General features: G+C 36.4%; 2 protein-coding genes across 3 annotated transcripts; one reads left to right on the plus strand and one right to left on the minus strand.

Annotated features, from left to right (window-relative positions):
* The first annotated feature begins 844 nt into the window (after positions 1 to 844).
* On the plus strand, positions 845 to 2,205 carry prdm8a (PR/SET domain 8a). Its single transcript, XM_026273013.1, has 3 exons — positions 845 to 1,252; positions 1,333 to 1,500; positions 1,966 to 2,205. Exons 1-3 carry the CDS (start codon positions 1,235 to 1,237, stop codon positions 2,203 to 2,205), a joined length of 426 nt encoding a protein of 141 aa, XP_026128798.1. The 5' UTR covers positions 845 to 1,234.
* Positions 2,206 to 4,451: 2,246 nt separating this feature from the next.
* LOC113109685 (ras-GEF domain-containing family member 1B-B-like) lies at positions 4,452 to 13,055 on the minus strand. Of its 2 annotated transcripts, none has more exons than XM_026273412.1 (14): positions 12,778 to 13,055; positions 10,122 to 10,311; positions 9,908 to 10,030; positions 8,917 to 9,054; positions 8,324 to 8,548; positions 7,597 to 7,671; positions 7,384 to 7,476; positions 7,015 to 7,117; positions 6,817 to 6,896; positions 5,844 to 5,939; positions 5,657 to 5,752; positions 5,452 to 5,575; positions 5,000 to 5,072; positions 4,452 to 4,886 (listed from the first exon to the last, which is right to left on the minus strand). In XM_026273412.1, the coding sequence occupies exons 2-14, from the start codon at positions 10,302 to 10,304 to the stop codon at positions 4,865 to 4,867; spliced, it is 1,431 nt and encodes a 476-aa protein (XP_026129197.1). In that variant the 5' UTR covers positions 10,305 to 10,311; positions 12,778 to 13,055; the 3' UTR covers positions 4,452 to 4,864. The 2 variants fall into 2 exon arrangements, with proteins under 2 accessions (XP_026129197.1, XP_026129196.1); XM_026273411.1 differs by having other exon boundaries at positions 12,797 to 13,054.
* Positions 13,056 to 14,001: the final 946 nt, after the last annotated feature.

The raw sequence follows: 14,001 nt of genomic DNA on the forward strand, positions 1-14,001 counted from the left end.
TCCTTTCACACAACAGCGTGTGATCTTAAAAGAGCAGGGATGGTTTTGTGGGACAAAAGAGAGCACTATAAAACGAGAAATTAAAGGTCTTCGGCAGCAACAGCAGAAGGGTACTGGCCATCTAGGTCAACTTTTGAGCTTTAAAAACATTTGAAACGTTTTCAAAGAAGTAACAGGTAAAAATACTTAGAGCCTAAACAAATAGACGCAAAATATTCATCCTGTTACGCACCTGTAATAAAAGCGTAACCAAAAAAGCGTATTTTGTACTTAATTAATTTTAATTGTGTGGAATTACTAAGTCCAAAAGATATACTGAAAAAAAGCGCTAAAGTGGAACTATTGCAAGTATACTTAATTAATAATGAATAGCTGCTTGAATAAAATAATTGTTATCATATTATCAGTTTCAGAATATGCTGATTTCAATATAATTTAAAATTATATTTAAATTTAATTTAATTATATATTATATTAAAAACGAATATTAAAAATAAATCACAATTGTGAAACAGTATTAAAAACTTTAGAAAGCTCGAAATATATTTTTAAATGGCACATCCAAGTCAAAAACTAGAAGTTCATTTGAAAAATGGACCACAAAAATGCTTTTAAATAATGTAATTATGTAATAATCTTTAGAAAACGTTATTTAATGTATTTGTCTGCATGCAGGTGAACATTGCAGTAAATCTAAATCGTTTTGGACGTCTAGGAAATGGGTCTAATTTTCTTTTTAGAAAGCTCACATACTAGAATATTCAGTTGAAATGTAAAAATTATAAATGCCATAGCTTTTTAAAAATAAAAAAAAACTGTGCATGGCAGAAAACACCCTTTTCATTTATAGATAGATAGATGGATAGATAGAGCCTGTGTGTGAAGGCTCATATAGCCTGCAGTCATAACACTAGTCAGTGATGTTTCACGCCTGAACTCACTGCTGTTAGCTAACATGACAGTAATGAGCTCATCTCAGCGATGTTTGAGCCGAAGATCAGTGCTCAGGAATCAGCCACACATATCCACGATTAGCGACACTGACCCAGAACGACATATTAGAGATAAGAGCTCATATTAGAGACAGGACAGGACAGGACAGGACAGGTCAGAAGGATCGGGGGCGGAGTCTCGTCACTGTTTCCCGCAGATAAATGACTGCGTTCATCATTTAAGAATCATCACAGCATCCAAATCAGGACCCAAGACACCGACTCAGCTGAGAGGATTTTATATGCTTGAGATGAAAATGGTAAGATGCATTTATGGTGATATTTAAAACTCTGTTTCAAAATCCAGGAAGTGAATTTGAGTTTTACATTGTTGTGTCAGGGTCCAGAGGAAAGCGCGTGTTTCCAGAGCAGCATCAGCATCTCTCGAGCCGTGCCTGCAGGAGCTGTGCTCGGACCATGTGCTCTGACACACACCTCCCTCTGCGACAGCATCGCCTTCATCGCCTGCAAGAGCTCGGACAGACGAGAGACCGCCCGTGTGCTGCAGGTCATTAAACAAGCAATACATGACGTATAGACCGGGCTTTTACTCAGAGAATATTTATTAAAATGAAACTTAATTTATGTGTTTATATTATAGGCTACTTTAAGTTCTATGCTATAAAGAATCTATTGAGATTTTCACCATTATTGCCTATATGAAAAGAATGAACAAGTAAAAACAAGTATTTTTGGCAATTGGAGTTATATATAAAATAAACAAAAACATATTAAGTCATATGACAACTTATTATGCAAATAAAATATTCTTGTATTTTATAAGTAGCGCTAATTTAAATGCCATTTTGCTATTGCAAAAATAAAATACGAAATTCAGCTCTTAATATAAGATATTTCCACTGCTAGAGAAAATCCGAATTTGTGTAAAAGCATGTTTAACGTTACAAATATTTTGTATTACAAATAGTTAATGTATTCATTTTCAGATATTAAGTTATTTTGCGTTGTTCAGATGGACCCATCAGCGTCAAGCAAATATCTGCAGATGATTCAGTCAGCCAGAAATACAGAGGAGCAAAATCTAGAGGCGTATATGAAGAACGGACATCTGGTTTTCAGAGCCATAAAGGATATTCCTGAAAACACAGAGCTTTTAGTTTGGTATGGGAGAGATCTTGCCAAACTGCTTGGCCTCGGCACAGAGCAAAAGAACACAAAAGGTTTGAATGCATTACATATTTATGACACATGATATTAAAAGCAGTGTTTAGGAATGAATATATCAGTTGAGTGCATAATTCAATGATTCACTAAAATAGCCACTTGTTTTGTTCATGAATGCATCAATGTTTTTGAACAAATTGGATAAGTGAATGATTCAGTGAATCACCCATGCATGTATCATTACCAAACGAATCAGTGTTTTTGAAATATATTTCAAATAGAAGACCTTTATCAATTACATTAAAAGCTGTTGTTGTTATTTTTTTCTGAAATGATAAAACAAGTGTTAGACTGATTTTAGGAAACTGTAATAACAAAATAAAGTCACTCACAAATGAACGAATCAGTGTTTTGGAACAAAACTTTTAAATAAATGATTCAGTTACTGCCTTTACATTAATGTTTAACTGCAATGGTAAATAACTTTTTATTTGATTTCTCTTTTAGGTTTAATTTGCTCTGAATGCAAACAGAGTTTTCTCTTTGAATTCCCTCTGTTGGCACACAAGAGGTTTTTCTGCACAAAGAAACCTACAAGCTTCTCGAAGAAAATCACCATGCCAGAATTTCTTAGTCGCAAACCTGCCACAAACTTCCACAATTTAGCACGAGAGCTGGAGAACTGCAGGAAAAATCGTCCCACAGATGCAAAAAGCCCTAAAAGAAGACGTTCTCTTGAATCAGACACAGACGAGAGTGATGGCGAAGCGTCATCTTTGGACACCGATGGAGACGAAAAGGTATTAGTGAAAAGGTTTTGTGTTAATGGAGTGAATAGATGTTCCTGGTCGTCCTCCAAGTCTTTCAGCAAGGGCCAGAATTCTCCATGCAGCGTTCCACAATGCCATGACAACTGCAGGACAGACCCAGACAACCAGGATTTGAAATCTAGTACAATAGTGACAAAGTCTGCATTCACCACTAGAGTGTCAAGCAATGTTCAAGGTGGCAAGAACAAGAAGAGCGCGTTCACGCAACCTGCTCCTCATATCCCGCTGATGTCAACCAGTCTTACCAACAACCTCATCACTAACCGGACATCTGTCCTCCCCAGCATTCTCACACTCAACTTCCACAGCTCTACTTTACTAAACACGGATCTTCCAAAACATTTGGCTCATCTTTCCAAAGATGCAAACCTTTGGCCCAAGACCTCCCATCTACTGCATCCACACACTAATCGACTCCAGTCGCTACTGACCACCTCTCTGTCTTCTCTTGGGCTACCTTTCCAGAATTGGTGCGCTAAATGTAACATTTCTTTCCATTTGACGTCGGACCTGGTGCAACACATGAGGTCCCACCACAAGCGGGCGCTGTCAGATGAGAGAGAGTCGAGGCACAGGGACGAGAGGCTGAAGTGTCCCGTATGTAACGAAACGTTCAGAGAGCGTCATCACCTGTCACGTCACATGACCTCTCATACATAAGCTGCTAGTTTATAAAAAAGATATCGTTTCATTAAATATTTCTCCAACATTTCCTAGAACTATCTCAATAAGCATTTTAAAATAAAATAAAAAAAAAATACTAATGTATATTGTCATTGTCAAATTTAACTGTAATTCTCATAAACATTGTTATATCGATGCAAATGTCGTCTTCAGGGAATGTGGATGCATCACTTTGTAAGCATAAAAGTTAGTTTTTAAGATTTAGATTTATTAAGTATTTATTTTATATATCAGGACAGTCTGACAAAATTATGCCAAATTATTTGTGATTTTTAAATCCAGTTTTTCTGTTTTATATTACACACTGTATTTTACATGTGGTGCCACTTTGTAATGCACGAATTAAAAAATAAAAAAAATAAATAAATGCCTTTTTGAAAACATCTATTATTTGTGCTGTCAGAAAACTATTTGATGTCATCACGGTTTTATTGTTTAAAACAATTTTACTGTCCCTTTACTACATAGGTATAAATGTGCATATCTATTTTTAAACATTTTTGTAAATAATTGAATGATGTGACCAAAAGCTTTTTAACTGTAAAAAAGCATTAAAATGTACATTAGTACATTTCTATTTTATTTTTATGTTTTTTTGTGTGTGTGTGAAAAAATATTAAACAATTTAAATTAATCTAGTAATCTGTTTGGCTTTTCAGGATTTTATCTAAATTGGTCATGGGATCAATGCTAATTTGTACACTAGGTGGCGCAAGAGTACTTGTTTATTTGCTGTCCGTCTGTGCATATCACACACTATTAACAGAACAGAGAAATAAATATCTAAAAAAGTGAAAAAAATAATATGACAACAAAAGAATCTGCTTAATTCAGAGATCCTTTATAGGGAAACATATACACTTGATCACATGAAACTATAATACACAAAAAAATACATAAAAACATCTTTTTTAATATTGTAACAAATATGTTCAGTACACAAACTATTAATACCACTTACCAAAAGCAAAAAACAAAACAATGTAACAGTAGAACAGGTCAGCCAGCGACACGCTCTTAATTCCTCCAGGAGATCTATAGCATATTTATAACACATTTCATTAAGGTACTTGAGGTAAATGACACGAGTATGTTTCCTTTAGCATAGTGTTACTGTCACAATGAGAATCCAGCCTCAACTTCACAACAGAAAAAGTGGAATGATTAGAAAAGTCCTTCAAAGTCTTCAGTGCCATCAGTCCTTGTGTTAGGACACGATCCTAAATTCACCGTTCACATTCTACTGAGAGACGACCTGCAGCAATGAGAAACAATCGGCGTGTGAAATCAAGTGTGCATTTACAGTAGTGGCTAGTGATTGTCGTTTAAAAAGTACAACTTAATATCTTAAACAAGGGTTTTTCAGACCTGAGTGAACGGCGCGTGTCTCTCTCCAGATTGTTTTCAGGACCTTCACTCTCATATGAAGCGAGCTGGAGCTCTGAAACACAACAAATACACATTCATTCACCCAAAACCACTAGAAATAACGGCAACAGTTTATTTTAACGGGACAGTTACATGTACTTACTATAGTAATAACAGGAAATTATAAGCAACTAACCATAAACCAAACCCTGTAGTAAGTACATGTAGATAATTATTATTACGCAATACTTATTTGTAATCACACTTCAGTGATGTTTCCTTAAAATAAATTTGAAATATTTAACAAATCAACTAAGGTATTTATTAGGTGACATCACTGTAATATTTGAATACTGATTTGTGATCATTCCTTTCTTTTTTGCAAAACCTCTACAGCCATTTATTTCACCATCTATTTTTCTAAGTGTAAGTAGAAAGCAGCGGTGGCTCACCATCTTCACTGAACACTGGTGCGCTGATGAGATACTGAAGGGTTTTCCTGTCTCTCTCAAAAGGACAGATCACCTGCCTCCAGGACAGAAACTCACTCACTTGCTTGGCCAACTCCCAGAATTTCTGTAAGAGGAGGAAAGAAAAGCTTTTAAAGCCAATAGATAACCAAGTTATATTATTGTGGAGTATTAAATCTCAATTCACCTCAAAATTGATGTGGCCGTTAGGCAATCTGTTGACACAGCCTTCATTCAGGAAGTAGATATCCTTTATGAACAAGCTGAAGAACGGGATAACAATCTGAAAGACAAGAACGGTGAATTCATAATAAATTCACATGCAATTCTTATGTGTTACAATGAAACTTTTGTAATTATTGTAATTAAATTACCATTTCTTGGCTTGTGTGTGCTGTACTAGACCTCTGAGTTGCTCCCCGTAATGCTGTGCGGTAGTTGTAGAAATTGCTAGATGGGTCCATTTGGTGCTAAAATACCAAAACAAACAGCAAAATGAACAGTGTGCATAGAAAATCATAAATAGTTTAAAACTGCCATATATAATGTCAGTCTAAAAGTCTGAGACTACTAGTAAGAAGACTTCAGTTTTTTTATTTTTCCTAATGTAATTCCATTTCTAATAAACATTTTTGCAAATCACAATGTCACTGTGACAAATTAGCTTATTTGTGTGATCACAGAGAAATGGGGCGGATCATTTTCTTTCAAAGTTTCTGTAAAAAAATAAATAAAAGAAATTGTTGTACTTCCACGTTTAAATTTTGCTGTGGTTTCACGAATCTAATTTCTTGCGTGAGTGGATTACAAACGAAGTCAATGAAAAGATGTGAATTTGCGCGGGGCGACAAAAATGACATGAATTGGTTATCTTCCATGCAAGCTTCAGCGGAAAATTTGCATAACAATGTGTCGCGCAAACCAATCAGCAAAGAACTTATTGAGACATCCCGTTGTATTGGAAAAAAATGTTTTCGCAAGTGATGCAAAAAACATTGTTCGATTAAACTCAGGGTTGCACAATTAATCAAATTTCTAATCACGATTACAATTATGGATGCCACAATTACGTAATCGCTCAAAGCGGCAATTAATCATTCAAAGCCCACTTATGTTATTGTTTATTTTCATATAAAAATACGGCATGCAGTTGCATCAAACAATAGCATAAAAATCTATTAATTGCGACAAGCATTATTAATAAATTTGCAATTACAGTTTCAAGGGAATAATAAATTATGATTTTCGTCATAATCGTGCAGCCCTAATTAAACTACAGTGACGTGTTAGGTGTGCAGACACCATTAAACTGTTGGACCCCACTGCAGATCTTTCTCTCTTCCTTACCACCAGGATGTCAAACTTGTCTGTGTTGACTTTATTCCAGGTTTTCTTCAGTCTGGATACAGGGTTCATGTTCATCCCAGCTACACAGGAAAACAGATTTTAATAATGTGAAATCAAGACTATGTTAAAGAACCTGTATTTTAAACCTTGCATTTTAAAATTCAGAGTTAACCACAATATAATTCAGTATGTACTTACTAATAATGGCCATTAATGAGTTGAAGTTGCCGATGTTGAAGCATTCCTGTGCCACGTCTGTGAAGAACTCCAGCACTCTTGCTCTGTGTTTCTTCTTCACTGGCTGAACACAAACCAGCAGAGGGCAGCATGTGTCAGTCATTGCAAATCATACCGTGTTCTCAATAGGCTTTGCTTCAGGAAGCAGATTTTAAAGGAGCAAACCACCACCTTTGCATCTTTTAAAAGTAACAAAACGAACCACACAGGCTCAGAATTATACAAATGCCAGAGCGGTTACACAACCTTTGACGTCAACAACAACAGACAGATTTTTGCCTGCTAGCACTGCTTTGCTTTATTTCCAAAATAGATGAAAGGTGTGCTCACCATGCAAATTTCTGTGGCTATCAGGTAGCTTAGTCTGTTGAACCATTCAACGTAAGCCTCCAGGTTACTCGCTTTTCTTTTGCTGAAGAAACTCTGAGGGACAAATGTTCAAGTGTCACTGAAATAGTCAAGCTGCTTCTATATCTGTGGCCATTCTGTTTCCATTCACAGTGTTTTAGGTAATCTTTGACTACAGCTGTGTGACCGGCTTACCTTATGGTTGTCCGAGGGTCTTTTCTGAGCAAACGCTCGTACGAATTCTTCAGGGCCAATATAACTGAGTCTCTCCTAGAAAACAAGAGAGCAGGCTTAAAGTAGTCGTTTATCTGGTAATAAAATATAGACGATCTTATTTCTTTTCCAGTACATATTTGGAGAAATGGAGCATTACGCTACATAACTTGCCCACCGATGGATCCTCTGCAGTGAATGGGTGCCAACACAAAACAGCACAATAATCCACACAAATCCAGTCCATCATTTAACATCTTGTGCAGTGAAAAATTATGTGTTTGAAGGAAATAAAACCCATCATTAGGATGTTTTTAAATTTAAATCATTGCTTCTAAAATACAAGTACTACATCCATAATATTGCATCTGAATCAGGAGAGAAATATGCAGTTACAACACCTTAATAACAAACATGCAGCTTTTCACTTTCACAAGACATTAACTGATGGACTGGAGTGGTGTGGATTACTTGTGATGTTTTATCAGCTGTTTGGACTCCTTCTGACGGCACCCATTCACTGCAGTAGGCACGTCATGTAATGCTACATTTCTCCAAATATGTTCCCATGAAGAAACAAACTCATCTACATGTTGGATGGCCTGAAGGGGAGTAATTGTTAGCAAATAGTAATGTTTTGGTGAACTATTTAAAAAGTGCAGAACATCAATACTGACAGCCAATCAGATTGAACCTTGCTGTCACTCACCATCTCAATGTGCGTCAGCTGTTGGGCGAAGACGAAAGGGTCATCACACAGGTTCAAAACGCACTCTTCTCTGCGTACTAACTGCTGTTTGGACTTGAGGGCGAGCGGTCTGTCCATGGCGGCGGCAGCGGCGCTGGATGTCGCCAGAGACTCTTCGTACTGTCCGAGGGTGGTCAGTTTGCGTAAGAGGCGCTGAATGAGTCTCTGCATGGCCCTCCGTGACAGCTAGTCAAAAACAACACAACCATTTCCTATGTCAGCATTATAATATCCATTCACGTCTGTACTCTGTAGCCAGAAATAACATTTGGTAACTGTGAGCTGTTGTGTTGATATCACAGCTTGAGCAAAAAGGAAATACGTCAGAGGGTTTGAAGCCAAACACGTACATGCAAATCCAACACATTTGCATTTGGCTTCAAATCCATGTCATGTTGTTGTCCAATATAGCGATATATCCATAAGCCGTTTTGAATTTGGCAATACGTCAATATTTATTTATTTAAGATTTAACTTGGTTCAGAAACAAACAATAACATGATGCAGTCACGGTGTTTGTGCTAGATCATCAGGAAGGCATCATCTCTGCTGACCTCATCTCCGAAAGCAAGACGATGGGTCATCTCTTTGAGGCTGCGCATCATGCGCTCATCCCTGAAGTCGTACGGGAAGGTCTCGGTCCATTCTGTGAGCAGCTGCACGATTTTCGGTGCTATTTCCCGTATTCTTTTCTGTTGAATAAAGGAAGACAGTTTAGCACTGAATCATCTACAGTTTGCTATAAGAGAGTAGCTATTGGATACAACTATTAGATCTGACATTTTCAGATACTAGTAAATTTTAGAGTTTATTTAGTAAAATGAATTGTTTAAACTTGCAATTAATAAATCTTTTAATGCACAAAGAAAAAAAACCACTAAATAAATAAAAAAGGAAGATATTTTAAAGTATGTTGGTAACCAAACAGTTACTAGTACCCATAGACGTCCATAGTATGAAAAAATGTATATATATAACTGAAGTTAATGGTAACCGTAATAATTTGGGTACCAAAATTCTTTAAAGTATCTTCCTTTGTGTTCAGCAGAAGACAGAAACTCATACAGAGGGTGAACTATCTCTTTAATCTATTTTCTATGAACCCAAAGTTTAAAATGAATAGGAGTGATTTATTTTTGATGCGTCATGTCACATGGCGCTTGCGGACAATTTGGCATATTAAAATAGAATTGATTCATGAGTTGTCACACAGGTGAATGTGCATCGGCTGTTTAAAAAAAATGATTCAAACGTGGCTACAATCATTTTATTATGTATGACTCTCTTTGAATCATTTGTTCAAGTGTTACATAATGTGAATGTGTTTTTTGCACCGATGCCAGACTTCTTCAGTCATTTGTTATGAATAATCTTATCTTTTGGTTCGCATCCATCAAGTACCTTTCACTGGCCAAGTCTGATTAATTCACCGGATTATCCAAAAACAGACATTACCACATGGTTATGCAACACATCAGAGTTATATTTCCAGAGAAGAAAACTTTGTTGTGATGTAAAATGACTCATTCGGTGATATAAGATTACCTTATCTGTCTGTGGGTCGCCAACCCGGTGGTGGTCCACGCAGAGGTAACAGACGCGAGACATGAGCTCAAACGGATGAAGGAAGAGACGGGAGCTTAGCAGGAAAGTGAAAATGTATGATCTCTGAAAAATGACAGGAAAAACTAAAGCGTCAGTCAAACGTTGACATTTACCACGCAACTAATAATTATCACAGCGAAGGCTGTATACTTACGTCAGGATAATAGTCCACAGTGGGGACTAAGAGCTGTATCAAGGCTTCCAGAGAGCCAGACACAAGCTTATTATCACGGTAGTGCAGGCCTCCATAGTTTTCCTCCACAGGTTGGCGGTGACTATGGCTGCTGCTGTAAGTGCTAGGGTTGAATTTGCTTGAATATGGAGTTGTCTGTGGCATTTTGGACCTGTGGATGAAAATATTAGTCAGCCAGTAAGAAAGTAGCATAGCAGCATCCCTCTGAAACAAGGTGTGAAATGAACACCCACCACCAGATGAACACAGATACACGCAAGCAGTCTGTATTCTGCTTATCTACCAGTCAAACTGCCTCGATTGATGCGATTGGACAAGAAGTTGTGTTCAGAAACAACAACGTGCTTGAAGAAACTTTTTTCCTTGCCCTGCCAATATTTCCATCGAATGATTCATAGATCAAATTGTATTTTAATGTGCCAGAGTGATTTTATTAAACCATTAGCTGTCAGTTTAAAATAAGTAAATAAGACACCATGATAGGGATAAACTTAAACACACATTTCTTTTTCCTTTTCCAGTCCATTGTAACTTATGCATATGACTATCAACTTCAATATTAGTAAAGCCTCATCATAGAAAACCATGTTTAATATTCGCTGTCACTGGCCAAACCATGGGCCCAATTAACCCATTACAAACCTAAACAAATTGTGTATCATTGGAAAGCTCAGTTTATATTTGTCGATTTTTCTTTCTCCGTTTCCTATTTATAGCTTGTTTGGATTCAATAATGTGCAAAGTGCTTTCTTTAAAAAGAGACCAAACTTCAAACCATTCAAGATTTCCAGATTTCAGTTGGAAATGTTATTATCAGGTTTATGCTGAAACAGTTGGACAGTTAAGTGATTAAGTTTAGTTAGTTGTAAAGTCGCACATACTTCATCAACATAAGCTAGCTAGTGCAAAACAGCACCAACAGGGCAAGTGACACTTTTGACAACAAGTTACAAAAGTGCCTCAGATTTACAATGCAAAAGTGTAAAAGTGTCAGTAAGAAAACACAATGGATGCAATATCTGCATACATGGTAAATGTACTAATATATAAATTACAATAAAATTAGGTTGCATGAACAAAATACCAAAGTGTACAATTATAATAGAATATAATCATTCAATTTACAGCATTTGTGTGTCAACTGAATAAAAACAAAACAAAAGCACACCCAATCCACATCCTTTATTCATGATTTCATGGACATAGTTATAAAAAAATAATAATGCAGAAAAGGCATCTTGCCTTGAACGAGTGACTTGAACGCACCTGACGTCATGATTACAACTTCCCAAATCACAAATGTGAACTTCCCAGGACGAACTGACCACTGAATAATAATAATTATTTGTGCAATGCCAAATAAGTTCATTTCTGATATTTTGAAAGCTATTCAAATCGGGAGAAAACAAACTAACAAAAATGCAAAAATGCATTTACAAATCACATTGGATGGAGGTCAGAAGAGTTAATTTCCCTCCTGCTCTGCAATCTCTAAAGCTCCTGTAAACTCGGTGTACTCTTAACACTTATTGGATTAAGGAAGAGTCTTGTGGTCAAGCAGTTTTAATGGCAGGACTCTTTTCCTGGTCATCCCTGCTGTCCTGCTCCATTTCATGTTGAAAACACAAGTCATTTGAGAGATAAAAGGCGCGCGCTTGTGGTTAAAAGCAAACGTTCCAAATTCTGAACGAACCCCAAAACAACTAATTTGACTGGCAACGATGTTTCTATGACAACAGTGACTCACTGACCAATCACGTCACGTGCGAATCTTCCCTTTCGAACGAGTCTCGTGATTCTCCTTGTCTCTTATTCATCAATCATTAAAGGGATATTTGACACACAAATTATAACCGTCATCATCATTTGCTCATCTTCGTGTTGTTCCTTACCTGTATGACTTTTCTTTCTTGTGTGGAACAGTAAAGGAGATGTTAAGCAGAATGACAGTCAGTGGAAAAAGAATACATTAAGGTTTATGCAAATTGTGGCTGTCTTCATGTAACATTGTTTTTGTATTAAGAAAATCATATACGTTAGGAGCAACAGGAAGTAGGCTTACTGACTATAAAATATTTTTGGATGGAAGTCTCCTGTAAATGTGTCGCTTCTCTGAGGAAGTAAACATTTTCATTGGAACAGGTCATATTCACTGTGACAGTTTACCACAAAAATAAACAAAATGCACATAATTCATGAAAAGGAAGCGATGGTTAACAGTCTATGTAATTACACGAGTGTCCTTCAATAACTAGCTCTGACTCGTCAGACCAGACTGAAAATCACAGATGGATGATGAGCAATCACTCTTTACACATGTATGAGCAGCACAAACGAAACGAAAACAAGTTCAAACACACGGATTAAAAAAAAAAACTCACATCTGAAAAAAAGTTCAACTAAATTTGAATAACTAAACATGCAGTAAACTAAATGCATTTTTGAAGCGAACTGAAATACGTAAAATTTAATACGTGTATTGTTTGATTGCAAAATTACACATTCAGTAAGTATACAAAATAATTATTATTAAGTATTAAGGGCAGTATGACACAGTCATTTTAAAAGTTTTTTTTTTTTTTGAAAGACAGTGATTTACAAATCCCTGTAAACTTACCAAAAAAAGGTAAACTTACGAGAAAGTTGGCGATATGGATATCCAAAGAGGTCCAACAAAAAGACTCCAAAACGCGTGCACACCCCAGATCAAGTTGTTTTCTTACAATGCAAGCTCACTGATATTCTTATCTTTCTTTCGCGCGCGATACTAATGATCAATTCACTGTTAACGAGGCGCAAACGGATACTGTGTGATGGTCTCCATTATTTTACCAATAATCCAGATCGTGAGCATGCGAAACTGATATCGAATTCCTGTAACACCGACAGCATTAAGAAGGAAAACCGGAAAATGCGGTCTCGCCCACAAGGGAAGACTGACCAATCAGAGGCAGGATGCAACAAATTGAAATTTCCCAATGATCTTATTGGCCAACGCGATGTCCATCAATTCCCGAGACGCGCACAAACCACTGACAAAACAAAAACAGCCGCTTGTTTTGAAGGTTCAAGTCTGTACACACCCTTCACTTGTTTTTATTTTCCAGGATTCATCAGTATTCGTTCATTCGTTCATTCGACTCTGCGAATCGCTATAATCTATACACAGGCAGTTGTATTATGTAATTTATAGCATATAAACTAAGGCAAGCGATATTTAGTTTTAAGGGGGAAGAAATGTCTGCGCCACTTGTGTCACTGTGTACGCAGTATCCAAACAGTATCAAGGAGGCCTACTGCATTCCCTGAGATTTTGAAGTGTGCAAAAATCAAGCTTTGCCATCTCATAAAGCCTGAAGAGTCACTAGAAATTCAAAAATAGCACAAGGTAAGTGTCATAGCTTCCAATAAAGTAAATTAAATTAACACCTGAGGGCAGGTGTTGGGCAACACAGTGAATGTAATATGTCTGAGAATGCAACACAATTTTTATAAATCACACATATATATAAAACATATAAAACACATATGTTTATAACATAATGTTTATAATCGGAGCTCAAGAAATTATCTCCTTATTTGAATTCAGCATATCATGAAATTATGAGAATAAAAATAGCGTTTTGCAGTGATTAGATTTTCGTTGGCCAACCTGTACGTTAGCATCACTTTTGAGAAAAAAAAATAGGATTGAATTATTCCAGAAAATAGGCTTTGTTACCAACAAAAGTTTACAATTCTTGCATGTTTTGTTCATAATGATAATCTTCACAAATTAACACAACTTAATGAATTATGATGTCTAATAAAAGCTAAATGTGGGCTATAAATAAGATTTTAT

Source organism: Carassius auratus, chromosome 10 (genome assembly GCF_003368295.1).
Source record: "Carassius auratus strain Wakin chromosome 10, ASM336829v1, whole genome shotgun sequence".
Classification (NCBI taxonomy): Eukaryota; Metazoa; Chordata; class Actinopteri; order Cypriniformes; family Cyprinidae; genus Carassius; species Carassius auratus.